The 15,975-nt window shown below is 35.8% G+C and overlaps 1 protein-coding gene across 1 annotated transcript in view; it reads right to left on the bottom strand.

The window, feature by feature from the left end:
• Positions 1 to 1,030: 1,030 nt before the first annotated feature.
• CENPW (centromere protein W) overlaps positions 1,031 to 15,975 on the bottom strand; it is a 31,439-nt gene continuing 16,494 nt past the window's right edge. The window contains exon 3 of the mRNA XM_022562799.3: positions 1,031 to 15,716. Within this exon, the coding sequence (XP_022418507.1) occupies positions 15,690 to 15,716 (27 nt within the window). The 3' untranslated portion in view covers positions 1,031 to 15,689. The remainder of the gene's footprint in view (positions 15,717 to 15,975) is intronic.

Raw genomic sequence — 15,975 nt, 5'->3', positions numbered from 1 at the left:
CACACAAAACACACACACACACACACACACACACATATCAAGCTCCCAGTTAAAAGACCTGGAGGGCCAAGGGTAATCAAGAGGTGAACTAAGTTTCTTTAGAACTTAACCTTGAATCAACATAGCCACTGATTAGATTAAGGTGATCCACCATCACTGTTGGCATAGTGGAGGAACGAATGACCACAAGGAGAATTTTTTTTTTTTTTAACAAAATATCCAATTCGAGCCAAATTTATTAGGCATGTCATGAGACAGGACCTCATGAACAAAAACCAAGTGAAAAAACAAGTAACAAAGGAGATAATCCAATGTTGGCATTAACTGACACCACCTTAAATATAATTACCATATCAGAATAAAGGACAAGCAAAATAGATTTAAAAAATATTAAGAATGTCATCAGATAAAGCATGCAAGGGGGAAAAAAATCTGAAATTTAGAACACCTTAGATGGGTCTGAGAGCAGATCAAACAGAGCAGACAAAATTAGTGAACTCAAAGGCAATGGAACAGAAATAGTCAAACTGAAGGAGAAAAAGTGTAATGTAAAAAATAGAAGAGTGTAAGAGATATGAGGCATAGTCAAAAGTCTAATAATAATACATAATTGGATTCCCAGAAGAGGAGAAAATGGGGCAGAACTAATATCTGAAAACAGCCAAGAATCTTCCAAAACTGATGAAAGACATTATCCTACAATTTCAGAAAGTTCAAGAACCTTAAGCAGAATAAAACGAACAAAACAAAACCTAGGAAAATTCGTCATAGTAAGATTATTGAAAACCAGAACAAAAAATCTTTACTAATAGAGAAAAGATATATTGCTTTAAGACTTGCAAACTTCTCAGAAAACTATGGATGCCTGAAGATATGGAATAATACTGATATTTATGTTATAAAAGCCAACCTAGAATTCTATATCTAATGAAAATATCAAATTTAAAGGTAAAATATTTTTTCAGACAAAAACTGAGAGAATTTATTATCAAGAAACAAAGAAAATATTAAAGGAAGTTCTTCAGGTGTTTGAAAAAAATGAAATTGAAGAAATGATAAGCAAAGAAAATGGTAAATATGAAGGTAGATATAAATACTTACTGGATACTGGTAGTATCAAGTAATACTAATAATAATTCTAATGTCTTATGTGGTTTAACATATGTAAGATTAAAAGGCAGAAGTAGATAAATGCAGTTAAAGTGTTCTAAGGTTCTACAGATAGTCAAAGGTTCATGTTATAGCCTGTAGTAAAAGACTGCACAAATAGCTGATTAACAAAGGATATATAACAAGCCAATGATGCATATTATAATCCCTCATATAAGAATATATAACTAAGGTAACTGAAGGTAAAATGAATCATAAAAGTTAATTCAAAAGAAGGCAAAAAAGAAAAAGGCACTGAAAGCAGCTGGGTCATAGAAAACAAATAGTAAAATGGTAAATATAAGCCCAAATGTATTCACATTAAATGTAACTGGACTATATACCCCCATTACTAATATTATCATATTGGATAAAAAGAACAAAACCCAAGTATACGCCAATTACGAGAGATACACTTTAAAGAATACAGAATGTTTCAAAGTATCATGATGGAAAATATTTATCATACAAATACTAACCAAATAAAACTCATAACTAGTCAGACACAGGGTACTCTGAGACTCAGAAAAGGAAATTGCACATAATCAGAGGTGACAATATCTCAAGAAAACAAGGCAAATAGATTTTACATGTGATAATAAGAGTATCTCAAAACTGTATCCCTCACCACATGGAATCAGGAAAGTACTGCACTTCAATGTAGCTGATATAGATAAGGAGGAAACCGCAGCATGTCAATGGATCCATTACGTTTTATTGATAATATTTAGAAATATTCGTTGGATAACAAGATTTGACTATATGCCTCATATTAAGATGAAAGATTTTAATGACAAATTAATGAATATCTATCCGTAGAGTAGAGAGGGGCAATTCATTTATCTACTTGATGGAAACTCTAGTAACCATTTATTATATTTTGTTTAAATACCCAGTGGCTAGCCTACTGCCATGTGTTTGTTAAATGAATGAGCTGGGTAGATACAAACATACGTATTTGGGCAACCATGGAAGCACAACTAGCAAGGAAAGCAGCCTCTGGAGTAGCAATTCCTCTTCTTTTATCTGAAATTTTGGCACCTTGAATTTACGCAATATAGTCAGATTAGGACAATTATCTAAAACAGGCGTAGCAAACTTTCTGTAAAGGGCCAAACAGTAAATATTTTAGGCTTGCGGGACATGCAGTATTTATTGCAACTACTCAACTCTGCCATGATTTGTAGCATGAAAGCAGTCATAGATAATAGGCACATTATATTGTGCCTATAGTGTGCCTATATTCCAAAAAAGCTTTATTTATAAAACTTTTGATCTAGAGCAGTTCTCAAAAGTGTGGTCCCTGGATGAGCAGCATTAACATCAGCTGGGAACTTCTTAGAAATACAGATTCTCAGCTCCACCCCAGACCTATTAAATCAGAAACTGAAAGGAACTGGACCCAACAATCTATACTTTGCAAGTCCTCTAGGTGATTCTGAAGCTTGACTAAGCTTGAAAACCACTGATTAGGGAGCATGCTGTCATGAAACAAATCCAGTCTCCTCCTGTACTGAATGTGAAGATTTAAATACCAAAGAAATGGAGAAACCAAACACCCATCCTTAGGTCCCATACCTACCCTCATGTTCAGCAACGAAGGCCTAAAAGCAGTTTAGGAATAGAGTGGTGCAAACTACTATGCATAAAATAAACTACAAGGATATATTACACAGCTCAAGGAATACAGCCATTATTTTATAATGTTATATATAATGGAGAATAATCTATAAAGATATAGAGTATAATCTATAAAATGTTGAATTACCATGTTGTACACCTGAAACTAATATATTGTAAATCAGCTATACTTGAATCAGAACAATAATAAAATAAGGAAGATACTAACTCTAAATACATTAGTTCTAATTGTCCTAGAAACAAAATTCCCTATTTCAGCTATTATTTTAAAATAAAGTCAAATGAAAAATAAGATTGATATTACATACTTTTACAGAACACTTGAGTATTACAGATTCTAGTTGCATGTTTTTTTTCAAATTTACACTCATAAGAAATCCTAATATTTATCTATAATTATCTTTACATTAAATAATTTCATATCAAAAATGTGTATTTATATCACAAGTAAGACACCGAAATCTTGGCACAACAATGCTTTAAAAGAATTATTAACTTTTATGTCAAACTAAGAATCCACGAGGCTTTCTGTCCAAGATGTACCACACACATATATTCTCTCCCGCCTTAGACTCCATTAAAATAATAAAGTATAAAAAGGTATAAACCAAGATTGAAGAGCTAAGATGTAGACTTCAAGAGAGTTCAAGAAACTTCCAGACGCTAAGAGGACATAATGAGTGCTGAGGCAGAGTCAAGAAAGAAGCTACAAGCAACAAGAGGAGTAGAAGATGCTGCAGCAGAGGCAGCTGACCTACTCAAGCAGAACTCTGGGGTTTCTCCTGAGTCCAGATTGCCATATACAAAGCAGGATGAGTGAGACGGGGCAATAACAAAAGGATTAATTGAAGATCTAAATGTGGGACAGTTTTTTCTCAGAAAATTTATCCCAGGGTGGGCGAGGGGTGGGGGAATTCTTCTCTAATGAAAATTACATAAATTACAGAGAGATAGGCCACTAGGATGGGTGTGGATAGTTCGTGATAAAGTTCTCCATGTTCTGAATTTTTGGAGTTCCCTGGCATAATACCTGGTTCTCTGCTCACTAACCCACTTACCTCCAAAGAAAGCTTGACAGAAAATAATCCCTGCCTATATACACATTATCTCTTAAGTCTGTACCAGATCACAAATAGTGTTATATATCAGACTCAGAAGTTTCATTTTAATCTAAGATGATAAACCACTGAAAGATTTTCAATAGAAACATGACATGACTGGGTTTACATTTTACTGAAAGACAATTCCAATACTGTGGAGATGGACTACAGACTGGATGAAGGTAGGGTAGGAAACTAGTCAAGGATACCACATAGGATGGTGTAATAATGCAGGTGTTAGGTACATATTTCCTGTATTAGATATTGAATGAAGAGTCTGAAATGAAGTGGTGGGGATGGAAAGAGGTAGGAACAGACTTAAGATTCAAAGTCAGATCTTGGTGACCTATTTGGTTGAATAAGGGAAGGAGACAGGTGACTCTGAAGGAGAATGAGTCAAGGATAAATCTCAGGTTTTTAGTTTAGATAACTGCAAGAATGGCAACATCATGCAGTGCAACGGGAAATAAAAGGTTTGAGGGAGAAGCTGAGTTCAGATTTGCACACATTAATAAAATAACCGGAGTTAAGGTTCACCTTATCTTGCCTAAAGCTTTGTTTCTGTATGTCCTGTGCACACTAGTTTACTAGTACAACAAAAATGATGCATGCCTTAAATAAAGGAGCGCTATAGGAATTCAATGGATATATTTGAGAAGGCTTACTAAGGAGGTGGTAATTTGGGTTTTAAGGAACTTAAACATGTGAAGTGGGAGGCATTCAAAGAATTATAATTGTACCTGAAAAAGATATGTTCCCCCCCAAATGGATAGGAGGACAAATACAATTTCCCACTAATTTATATTATAAAATGTGATACGTTCCTTCAAAGAACTTATGTGTTCCAAGCCATGTGCTGGACAATAGAGGAAGAGAAATGCTAGTCAACTATGTACTAGATGCTAGGCACATTTTTTAAAAAATGTGTAAGATAAATTCCTACTTCAAGCTGGTGGTAGGTTTCCACATCTGCCAATGCACACCAGACAGTACAACAGAGGAAAATAAATAATGCTGGGAAGGGCTGAGGCATTTTCCAACATAAAGAATATCAAAAGGAGCAAGCTAAAGCTGCTTAACAGTTGGAGGACCCAATTTTCAAAAGAAAAAAGTTTCAGTTAATCTCAAAGGGAAATTATTTTGTAAGTACATTTCAAGAAACTCAATCTCCTTATAATAGGATATCCTAGAACTCTCATTTTAGAATATTTCCAAATTGTGCTAAACAATTATAATTATGTAATTCCAAAAAAAATTATTTTATTCAACATATAATCATTAAATAAAATCAAGAGCAAACTCCATGCTGGGCACTTTTCAGAATACTTCAAAACTCTGAGGAAACCAGAACACAAATTACAAGTTAAGCAGGACAAAATTCTGATTTACCTAACAAGCAATGATTTAAATATTAATGATATTAAGAATTATCTATTCTAATATTAAAATTCTAGGTGGGATTATATCCAAAATAAATCTAAATGGATTTGTGAATCATTAATTAGCATTCTCAAGCCCATCTACCAACCACAAAAGCAGTACTTTTGGGTATTCTGGCATTCATCAGGGTCAAAGGTATACTATAAAACTCTGACAAATTCCAAACTGGCACTGGGGTTAATGAGATCATTTTATGTGACAATTTTCAAGCAGATGAATTTCTTTCCATTCATAATATTTATTAAGAATAAAATATTTTACTTAGCTATTGGTAACTTCATTGAAGTCTTTACTTAAATAACAATTAGGACTCCTATTTTCAAGGTAAACATATTATTTATATATATATATGTAATGTAAGTCAAGACAGAGGACTAGCTACAAACTTAGGACCAAAGGAAAAATACAGTGCTGAGCTCCCTGGGTTTTCTTTTTGTTTTTTTTCCTATATCAGACTGGATACTAGAAAAGCTGGCAACTTACAAATGCCAATGGCCACAGACAAGAGGGGGAAAACAAAAGCACCCCCCCCAAATCTACTCTAACCAAAGAACAAGGGGCATCCTAACAAGACAAAATATTTTCAGACAATAACCACTTTATTCCAACCAAACACCAGATAAAAACTGCAGCCCCTACTCCGCACCCCCATCAGCAATGGTCAAGCAGATAGCTCAGATTTCTACTCTTGCTAGGCCATAATGATGCACTCTCAACCCCCCTACCAGGGTGGTGTAAGAGCAGCCAAATGGGAAACTAGGAATTTCATCCTGAGCCCAGAATTTCATCCACACCCAGCAGTAACAAGGCACTCCATCCTTCCCTTGTTCGGAAGTATCAGAGACCTACCAGAGAGGCAGCATTTTCACCACTCAGTGGTAACAAGCACATACCCTCACAGTTTCAGCAAAGACAACATAAAGTCCGGTATTCTACTCTCATGATGTGGTAAAGCAAGGAGTTGTCCATTCCCCTCCCCATTGGGTGGTATCAGAAACTAGTGGAGTGGGGACTTTTCACCATTGCTCAGGGGTAACATGGCCACCCCCCCCCAAAACATCAGTGGAATACAGGTATGTAGCAGTAACAAAGTGGCCCAACCAGGATGGTATCAGCAAAGGCCTAGTGGAGAACCTGAACTCCCACTTCTGCCCAGCAGCAACAAGGAGAGAGAGCCCCCTCCATCCTCACCGCTGGTTGTCAGAGGCTCAGGGGAGAACCTAGACTTCTACTCCCAAAAGCAGTAACATGGCAGTGGTTTCATCCACCAGAATGGTGTAAGAAAATCTGTGATAGCACAGCGAAGATATAAAAGATATAACAAATGGAACTTTGAGAACTAAAAATTACAATAACTGAAAAAAAACCCTCAATAAATCAAAAGCATAATATAGAAGACAGAAGAAATAATCAGTGAATTAGAAAATAGAACATACAAATTATCCAATCAGAACAACAGAAAATAGACCAAAACAAAAAAACCCAGGCTCCAGGATTTTGTGGATTAAAAAAAAAAAAAATCTTACATTTGTGTCATCAGAGACCCAAAAGGAGAGGAAAAAGATGATGGGCTAAAGGTATTCCAAAAAAAGCAACGCCTGAGAATTCCCCAAATTTGGCAAAAAACAAACACAAAAATTCACAGTCACCTCCAAATAGGATATATCCAAAGATCTATGCCAAAACACATCGTAGCCAAACTTCTAACTGCTAAAGACAGAAAAAAAAAAAATTCTTGAAAGCAGCCAGAGAAACAATGCATTAACTGCACAAGAAAAACATTTTAAATTACAACAGATTTTTCATCAAAGAGCATGAAAGCCAGAAGGAAGTGATACATTTTTTAAGTGCTAAAAGAAGTTATAACGCAGAATTCTTTATCGAGTGAAAATATGCTTCACAATGAAGAGAAATCAAGACATTCTCAGAGGAAGAAAACAAAAATCTGTCACCAGCAGACCTACCCTAAAATAATGACATAGTGAACTTCCTTTTTCATTTTTCATTATTTTATTCATTGATTGAAAGACTCAACATAGCATAAAGATGCCAATTCTCCCCAAATTGATATACAGGTTTAAGGCAACTCCTATCAAAATTCCAGCAAGGTTCTTTGGTAAATACAAACAAGATTATTCTAAAATGTATACAAAAGGCAAAGAAACTAGAAGAGCCAAAAAGATTCTGAAAAAGAATCAAGTGAGAGGAATTATTCTACCAAATTTCAGGACTGACTGTATAGCCACAGTAATAAAGACTATGTGTTACTGGTGGAGTGACTCAAAGAAATCAGTGGAACAGAGAACCTAGGAATAACCCACACAACTATGACCGACATATTTGTAAAGAAAGTACAGAAAAAATTCAAAAGAGGAAAGATACTCTTTTTAACATGGTGCTGGAAAAGCTGAATAATAAGGGATTTAAATGTAAAACAAACTATGAAACTTGTAAAAATATAATACAGGAGGGTGGAAGGAGCTTCTGACTGTGGCTGCCGCTCGGCTAGTGTTTGCTGTCCCCAGAGTAAGCCACAGCCACCCCCAGTCTCTCCAGAAGACTCTCCAAGACCAGCAGCCATGTGGCTGACAGGGTCTTGGTGTTCCGGTCAGATGTCAAGCCTGAGCCTCTGAGGTGGGAGAGCCAAGTTCAGGACACTGGACCACCAGAGACCTCCCAGCCCTACATAGTATCAATTGGTGAGACCTCTCCCAGAGATCTCGTCTCAACGCTAACAACCAGCTCTACGCAACAACCAGCAAGCTACAGTGCTGGATGCCCCATGCCATACTAGCAAGACAGGAACACAACCCCACCCATTAGCAGAGAGGCTGTCAAAAATCATACTAAGTTCACAGACACCCCAAAACACACCACCAGACACAATCCTGCCCATCAGATAGACAAGATCCACCTTCATCCACCAGAACGCAGGCACCAGTCCCCTCCACCAGGAAACCTACACAACCCATGAACCAACTTTACCCACTGGGGGCAGAAACCAAAAACAACGGGAACTATGAACCTGCAGCCTGCGAAAAGGAGACCTCAAACACAGTAAGTTAAGCGAAATGAGAAGACAGAGACATACGCAGCAGATGAAGGACCAAGGTAAAAACCCACAGACCAAACAAAAGTAGAGGAAATAGGCACTCTACCCGAAAAAGAATTCAGAGTAATGGTAGCAAAGATGATCCAAAATCTTGGAAATAGAATGGATAAAATACAAGAAACGTTTAACAAGGACCTAGAAGAACTAAAGAGCAAACAAACAATGATGAACAACACAAGAAATGAAATTAAACATTCTCTAGAAGGGATCAATAGCAGAATAACTGAGGCACAAGAACGGATAAATGACCTGAAAGATAAAATAATGAAAATAACTACTGCAGAGGAGAAGAAAGAAAAAAGAATGAAAAGAAATGAAGAAAGTCTCAGAGACCTCTGGAACAACACTAAACACACCAACATTTGAATTATAGGTGTCACAGAAGAAGAGAAAAAGAAAGGGACTGAGAAAATATATGAAGAGATTATAGTTGAAAACTACCCTAATATGGGAAAGGAAAGAGTCAATCAAGTCCAGGAAGCTCAGAGAGTCCCATACAGAATAAATCCAAGAAGAAACACAAAGACACATATTAATCAAACTATCAAAAATTAAATACAAAGAAAAAATATTAAAAGCAGCAAGGGAAAACCAACAAATAACATACAGGGAATCCCCATATGGTTAACAGCTGATTTTTCAGCAGAAACTCTACAAGCCATAGGGAGTAGCAGGACATATTTAAAGTGATGAAAGGGAAAAACCTACAACCAAGATTACTCTACCCAGCAAGGATCTCATTCAGATTCAAAAGAGAAATTAAAACCTTTACAGACAAGCAAAAGCTAAGAGAATTCAGCACCACCAAACCAGCTTTACAACAAATGCTAAAGTAACCTCTCTAGGTAGGAAACAAGACAAGGAAAAGACCTACAATAACAAACCCAAAACAATTAAGAAAATGGTAATAAGAACATACATACTGATAATTACCTTAAATGTAAATAGATTGAAACCTCCAACCAAAAGACACAGACTGCCTGAATGGATACAAAACAAGACCCGTATGTATGCCGCCTACAACGACCCACTTCAGACCCAGGGACACATACAGACTGAAAGTGAGGGGATGGAAAAAGACATTCCATGCAAATGGAAAACAAAAGAAAGCTGGAGTAGCAATTCTCAAATCAGACAAAACAGACTTTAAAATAAAGAATGTTACAAGAGACAAAGAAGGACACTACATAATGATCAAGGGATCAAACCAAGAAGAAGATATAACAAATGTAAATATTTAGGCACCCAACATAGGTGTACCTCAATACATAAGGCAAATGCTAACAGCCATAAAAAGGGAAATCGACAGTAACACAATAATAGTAGTTGACTTTAACACCCCACTTTCACCAATGGACAGATCATCCAAAATGAAAATAAACAAAGAAACACAAGCTTTAAATGATATATTAAACAAGATGGACTTAATTGATATTTATAGAACATTCGATCCAAAAACAACAGAATATACTTTCTTCTCAAGTGCTCGTAGAACATTCTCCAAGATAGATCGTATCTTGGGTCACAAATCAAGCCTTGGTAAATTTAAGAAAATTGAAATCGTATCAAGTATCTTTTCCGACCACAACGCTATGAGAATAGATATCAATTACAGGAAAAAATGTAAAAAATACAAACACATGGAGGCTAAACAATACACTATGAAATAACCAAGAGATCAATGAAGAAATCAAACAGGAAATCAAAAAATACCTAGAGGGCTTCCCTGGTGGCACAGTGGTTGAGAGTCCGCCTGCCGATGCAGGGGACACGGGTTTGTGCCCCAGTCTGGGAAGATCCCACATGCCACGGAGCGGCTGGGCCTGTGAGCCATGGCCGCTGAGCCTGCGCGTCCAGAGCCTGTGCTCCACAGCGGGAGGGGCCACAACAGTGAGAGGCCCACATACTGCAAAAAAAAAAAAAAAAAAAAAGCCTAGAAACAAATGACAATGAAACCATGACGACCCAAAAACTATCGATGCAGCAAAAGAGGTTCTAAGAGGGAAGTTTATAGCAATACACTGCTACCTCAGAAAAATCTGAAATAAACAACCTAAACTTACACCTAAAGCAATTAGAGAAAGAAGAACAAAAAAAAAAAACCCAAAGTTACCAGAAGGAAAGAAATCATAAATATCAGGTCAGAAATAAATGAAAAAGAAATGAAGGAAACAATAGCAAAGATCAATAAAACTAAAAGCTGGTTCTTTGACAAGATAAACAAAATTGATAAACTATTACCAGATTCATCAAGAAAAAAAAGGGAGAAGACTCAAATCAACAGAATTAGAAATGAAAAACGAGAAGTAACAACTGATACTGCAGAAATACAAAGGATCATGAGAGATTACTAAAAGCAACTCTATGCCAATAAAATAGACAACCTGGAAGAAATGGACAAATTCTTAGAAAGGTATAACCTTCCGAGACTGAACCAGGAATAAACAGAAAATATAAACAGACCGATCACAAGCACTGAAATTGAAACTGTGATTAAAAATCTTCCAACAAACAAAAACCCAGGGCCGGATGGCTTCACAGGTGAATTCTATCAAACATTTAAAGAAAAGCTAACAACTATCCTTCTCAAACTCTTTCAAAATATAGCAGAGGGAGGAACACTCCCAAACTCATTCTACGAGGCCACCATCATCATGATACCAAAACCAGACAGAAATGTCACCAAAAAAAAAAAAAGAAACCTACAGTCCAATATCACTGATGAACATAGATGCAAAAATCCTCAACAAAATACTAGCAAACACAATCCAACAGCACATTAAAAGGATCATACACCATGATCAAGTGGTTTTATCCCACTTTATTGAGGAATGCAAGGATTCTTCAATATACACAATCACTGTGATACACCATATTAACAAAGTGAAGAATAAAAACCATATGATCATCTCAATAGATGCAGAAAAAGCTTTTGACAAAATTCAAAACCCATTTATAATAAAAACTCTCCAAAAAGCAGACATAGATGGAAGTAACCTCAACATAATAAAGGCCATATATGACAAACCCACAGACAACATCATTCTCAATGGTGAAAAACTGAAACCATTTCCACTAAGATCAGGAACAAGACAAGGTTGCCCACTTCCTTCACTATTATTCAACAAAATTTTGGAAGTTTTAGTCACAGCAATCAGAGATGAAAAATAAAAGGAATCTAAATGGGAAAAGAAGAAGTAAAACTGTCACTGTTTGCAGATGACATGATACTATACATAGAGAATCCTAAAGATGCTACCAGAAAACTACTAGAGCTAATCAATGAATTTGGTAAAGTAACAAGATACAAAATGAATTCACAGAAATCTCTTGCATTCCTATACACTAATGATGAAAAATCTGAAAGAGAAATTAAGGAAACACTCCCATTTACCTTTGCAACAAAAAGAATAAAATACCTAGGAATAAACATACCTAAGGAGAAAAAAGACCTGTATGCAGAAAACTATAAGACACTGATGAAAGAAATTAAAGGTGATACAAACAGAGGGAGAGATATACTATGTTCTTGGATTGGAAGAATCAACATCGTGAAAATGACTGTACTACCCAAAGCAATCTACAGGTTCAGAGCAATCCCTATCAAACTACTAATGGCATTTTTCACAGAACTAGAGCAAAAAATTTCACAATTTGTATGGAAACACGGAAGACCCTGAATAGCCAAAGCAATCTTAAGAAACAAAAACGGAGCTGGAGGAATCAGGCTCCCAGACATCAGGCTATACTACAAAGCTACAGTAATCAAGACAGTATGGTACTGGCACAAAAACAGAAATATATATCAATGGAACAGGATAGAAAGCCCAGAGATAAACCCACACACATATGGTCACCTTATCTTTGATAAAGGAGGGAAGAATATACAATGGAGAAAAGACAGCCTCTTCAATCAGTGGTGCTGGGAAAACTGGACAGCTACATGTAAAAGAATGAAATTAGAACACTCCCTAACACCATACACAAAAATAAACTCAAAATGGATTAAAGACCTAAATGTAAGGCCAGACACTATAAAACTCTTAGAGGAAAACATAGGCAGAACACTATGACATAAATCACAGCAAGACCCTTTTTGACCCACCTCCTAGAGAAATGGAAATAAAGACAAAAATAAACAAATGGGACCTAATGAAACTTCAAAGCTTTTGCACAGCAAAGGAAACCATTAACAAGATGAACAGACAACCCTAAGAATGGAGGAAAATATCTGCAAATGAAGCAACTGACAAAGGATTAATCTCCAAAATATACAAGCAGCTCATGCAGCTCAATATCAAAAAAAAAAATCCCATCCAAAAACTGGCAGAAGACCTAAACAGACATTTCTCCAAAGAAGATATACAGGTTGCCAACAAACACCTGAAAGGATGCTCAACGTCACTAATCATTAGAGAAATGCAAATCAAAACCACAATGAGGTATCACCTCACAAGGGTCAGAATGGCCATCATCAAAAAATCTACAAACAATAAATGCTGGAGAGGGTGTGGAGAAAAAGGAACCCTCTTGCGGTGTTGGTGGGAATGTAAATTGATACAGCCACTATGGAGAACAGTTTGGAGGTTCCTTAAAAAACTAAAAATACAACTACCATATGAACCAGCAATCCCACTACTGGGCAAATACCTGAGAAAGCCATAATTCAAAAAGAGTCATGTACCACAATGTTCATTGCAGCACTATTTACAATAGCCAGGACATGGAAGCAACCTAAGTGTCCACTGACAGATGAATGGATGAAGAAGACATGGCACATATATACAGTGGAATATTACTCAGCCATAAAAAGAAACGAAACTGAGTTATTTGTCGTGAGGTGGATGGATTTAGAGTCTGTCATACAGAGTGAAGTAAGTCAGGAAAAGAAAAACAAATACCGTATGCTAACACATATATATGGAATCAGAAAAAAAAATGGTTCTGAAGAACCTAGGGGCAGGACAGGAATAAAGATGCAGATATAGAGAATGGACTTGATGACACGAGGACGGGGAACGGTAAGCTGAGACGAAGTGAGACAGTGGCAGTGACATATATACACTACCAAATGTAAAACAGATAGCTAATGGGAAGCAGCCGCATAGCACAGGGAGATCAGCTCAGTTCTTTGTGACCACCTAGAGGGGTGGGATAGGGATGGGGGGAGGGAGACACAAGAGGGAGGGGATATGGGGATATATGTATACATATAGCTGATTCACTTTGTTATACAGCAGCAACTAACACAACATTGTAAGCAATTATACTCCAATAAAGATGTTAAAAAGAAAAATGCAATAGCAACAAAAAAGGGTAAGTTTGAAAAATAATAATACAGGAGAAAATCTATAAGATGTAGGGCTTGGTCAAGAGTTCTTAAACATGACACCAACAGCATGAAAATAAATAAATAAAAAATAAACTGGACCTCATCAAAAGTGAAAATCATTGACCTTCAAAAGATACTGTTAAAGGATAAAAGGCAAGCTACAGAATAGAAGAAAATATTTGCAAACCACATGTCTGACCAAAGACCTATACCTAGAAAACTCTCAAAATTCAACATTAGAAAAACAAATAGAAAATGGGCAAAAGAAATGAAGAAACATTTTATTAAAGAGAAAAAATGGATGACAAACATATGAAATTATGTGCAACATCATTAGCCATTAGGGAAATGAAAATTAAAAACCATGATTAGACATTCAGAGCAGAACAGCTAAAATAAAAAATACCAAATGTTCATGAGAAGGAGGAAAAAATGACTCTCACAAACTGCTAATGGGAATACAAAATGGTACAGCCACTCTGCAAAATACTTTGGCCATTTCTTTTTGAAAAATTAAACACATACTTACCATTAAACCCAGCAATCACATTCCTGGGCATTTATCCCAGAGAAATGAAAGCTGTTTTGTATAAAAACTGGTACACAACTGTTCACAAAAGCTTTATTTGTGATAGCCAAAAACTAGAAATAATCAAAATATCCCTCAATGAGTAAATAGCTGTACAAACTGTGGTACATAAATACCATGAACTATGACGACTCAGTAATAAAAAGGAACAAATTGCTACATGCAACAACTTGGAGGATCAAGAGAGTTATGCTGAGTGAAAAAAGCAAATTCCCAAAAGTCATAACCTGTATGATTGCATCACAATGGCAAAATTATAGACATGGAGAACAGTTTAGTGGTTGCCATGGCTTAGGGATGGTGGAAATAGGAAGGGGAGTGTTGTGTGTGCAGTGGACGTGGGGAGCTGGGTGTAATTTATAAAAGAATAGCATGATGGAGAAGTCTGTGATGATGAAATAATTCTGTATCTTGACTGTAGTGGTGGTTACACAGATCTCCAAATGTACTAAAATGGTACAGAATTATACACACACTATACCAAGTCAAATTCCTGGTTTTGATATTGTACTGTAATTATTTAAGATGTAGGCACTGGGAGAAAACTGGATATAGAGTACAAGTGGACCTCTCTGTACTACTTTTGCAACTTCAAGTTGCAATCTATAATTATTCCAAAATAAAAAGTTAAAAACACAACTATTAGATGATATGCGATAAATTTCTAAAAAATTTCTTGGGGGGAAACAAATACCCATCTATTAAATCTGTGTGACTTGAAGAAAATACGTCAATTTGCTCTGTATTTTTTTTTTTTTTTTTTTTTTTTTGGTTTTGGAGGGAAATAGGTTTTTGAAAACACCCTGCTGGTGTTTACAGTTGAGAAATTATATTATTACACTATTGGCCTAAATAAAAGTAGACTGCATTGCTTATGCAAAGGCATTAAACAGTTAAAATATTTAAAATACACCTAGATTTGACTGCACATTGCCTTCCTTCAGAGATTAAATTGATTCCATAGTTAACTGTGGCTAAATCTAAATACTTATAAACTTAATTCTAAGAAATACATCTCTTCAAGCTACTTCACACACTAAGATTCCTTTTTTGATATGTAAAACATCTGCAATACCAACAAAAAGGGAAGTAGAATGAACTAAAGGCCATTTAAAATGAAACAATTCCTCAAATACAAAGCTTATATAGTTCTATGTGTATACTTGAGACATTTCAATACCAGTAAAAAACATACAAACACACACATCCTTCAGCTAGCCAATATTTTAATACACAATATTAACTGCTATATAAAAAGTGCTTTCACGATCTGTTACCACCTAAAATAATACATCATATAATTTTCAAAAATGTGTTCTTTGACTTCTAACCTCTGCTCTTCTTTAGAATTACCTGTGAGGGGGAGAAAATGAAGATTCATATTATACCTATGCCAAATAAAACACAATTCCTCAACAAAAAGTTGAAAAGTCCTATGTGTATAGTATGCAAGTCTCTGAATTTATAAAACCCAATTTGGAATGTGATTAGGGAATCTTTTGCCTTATAAACGGTTTTAGACTTCTCTAAAATAGTGTAATTCTCTCAAAGAATGTGAAACATGCCTAGATTCTCAAAATCTGGTTTTATAATAGTCACTTCTAGATGTTAA

Source organism: Delphinapterus leucas, chromosome 12 (assembly GCF_059928025.1).
Source record: "Delphinapterus leucas isolate spDelLeu-1000000601 "Yukka" chromosome 12, BTC_Dleu_Yukka2, whole genome shotgun sequence".
NCBI lineage: Eukaryota > Metazoa > Chordata > Mammalia > Artiodactyla > Monodontidae > Delphinapterus > Delphinapterus leucas.
This window is presented reverse-complemented; position numbering and strand designations above follow the sequence as displayed.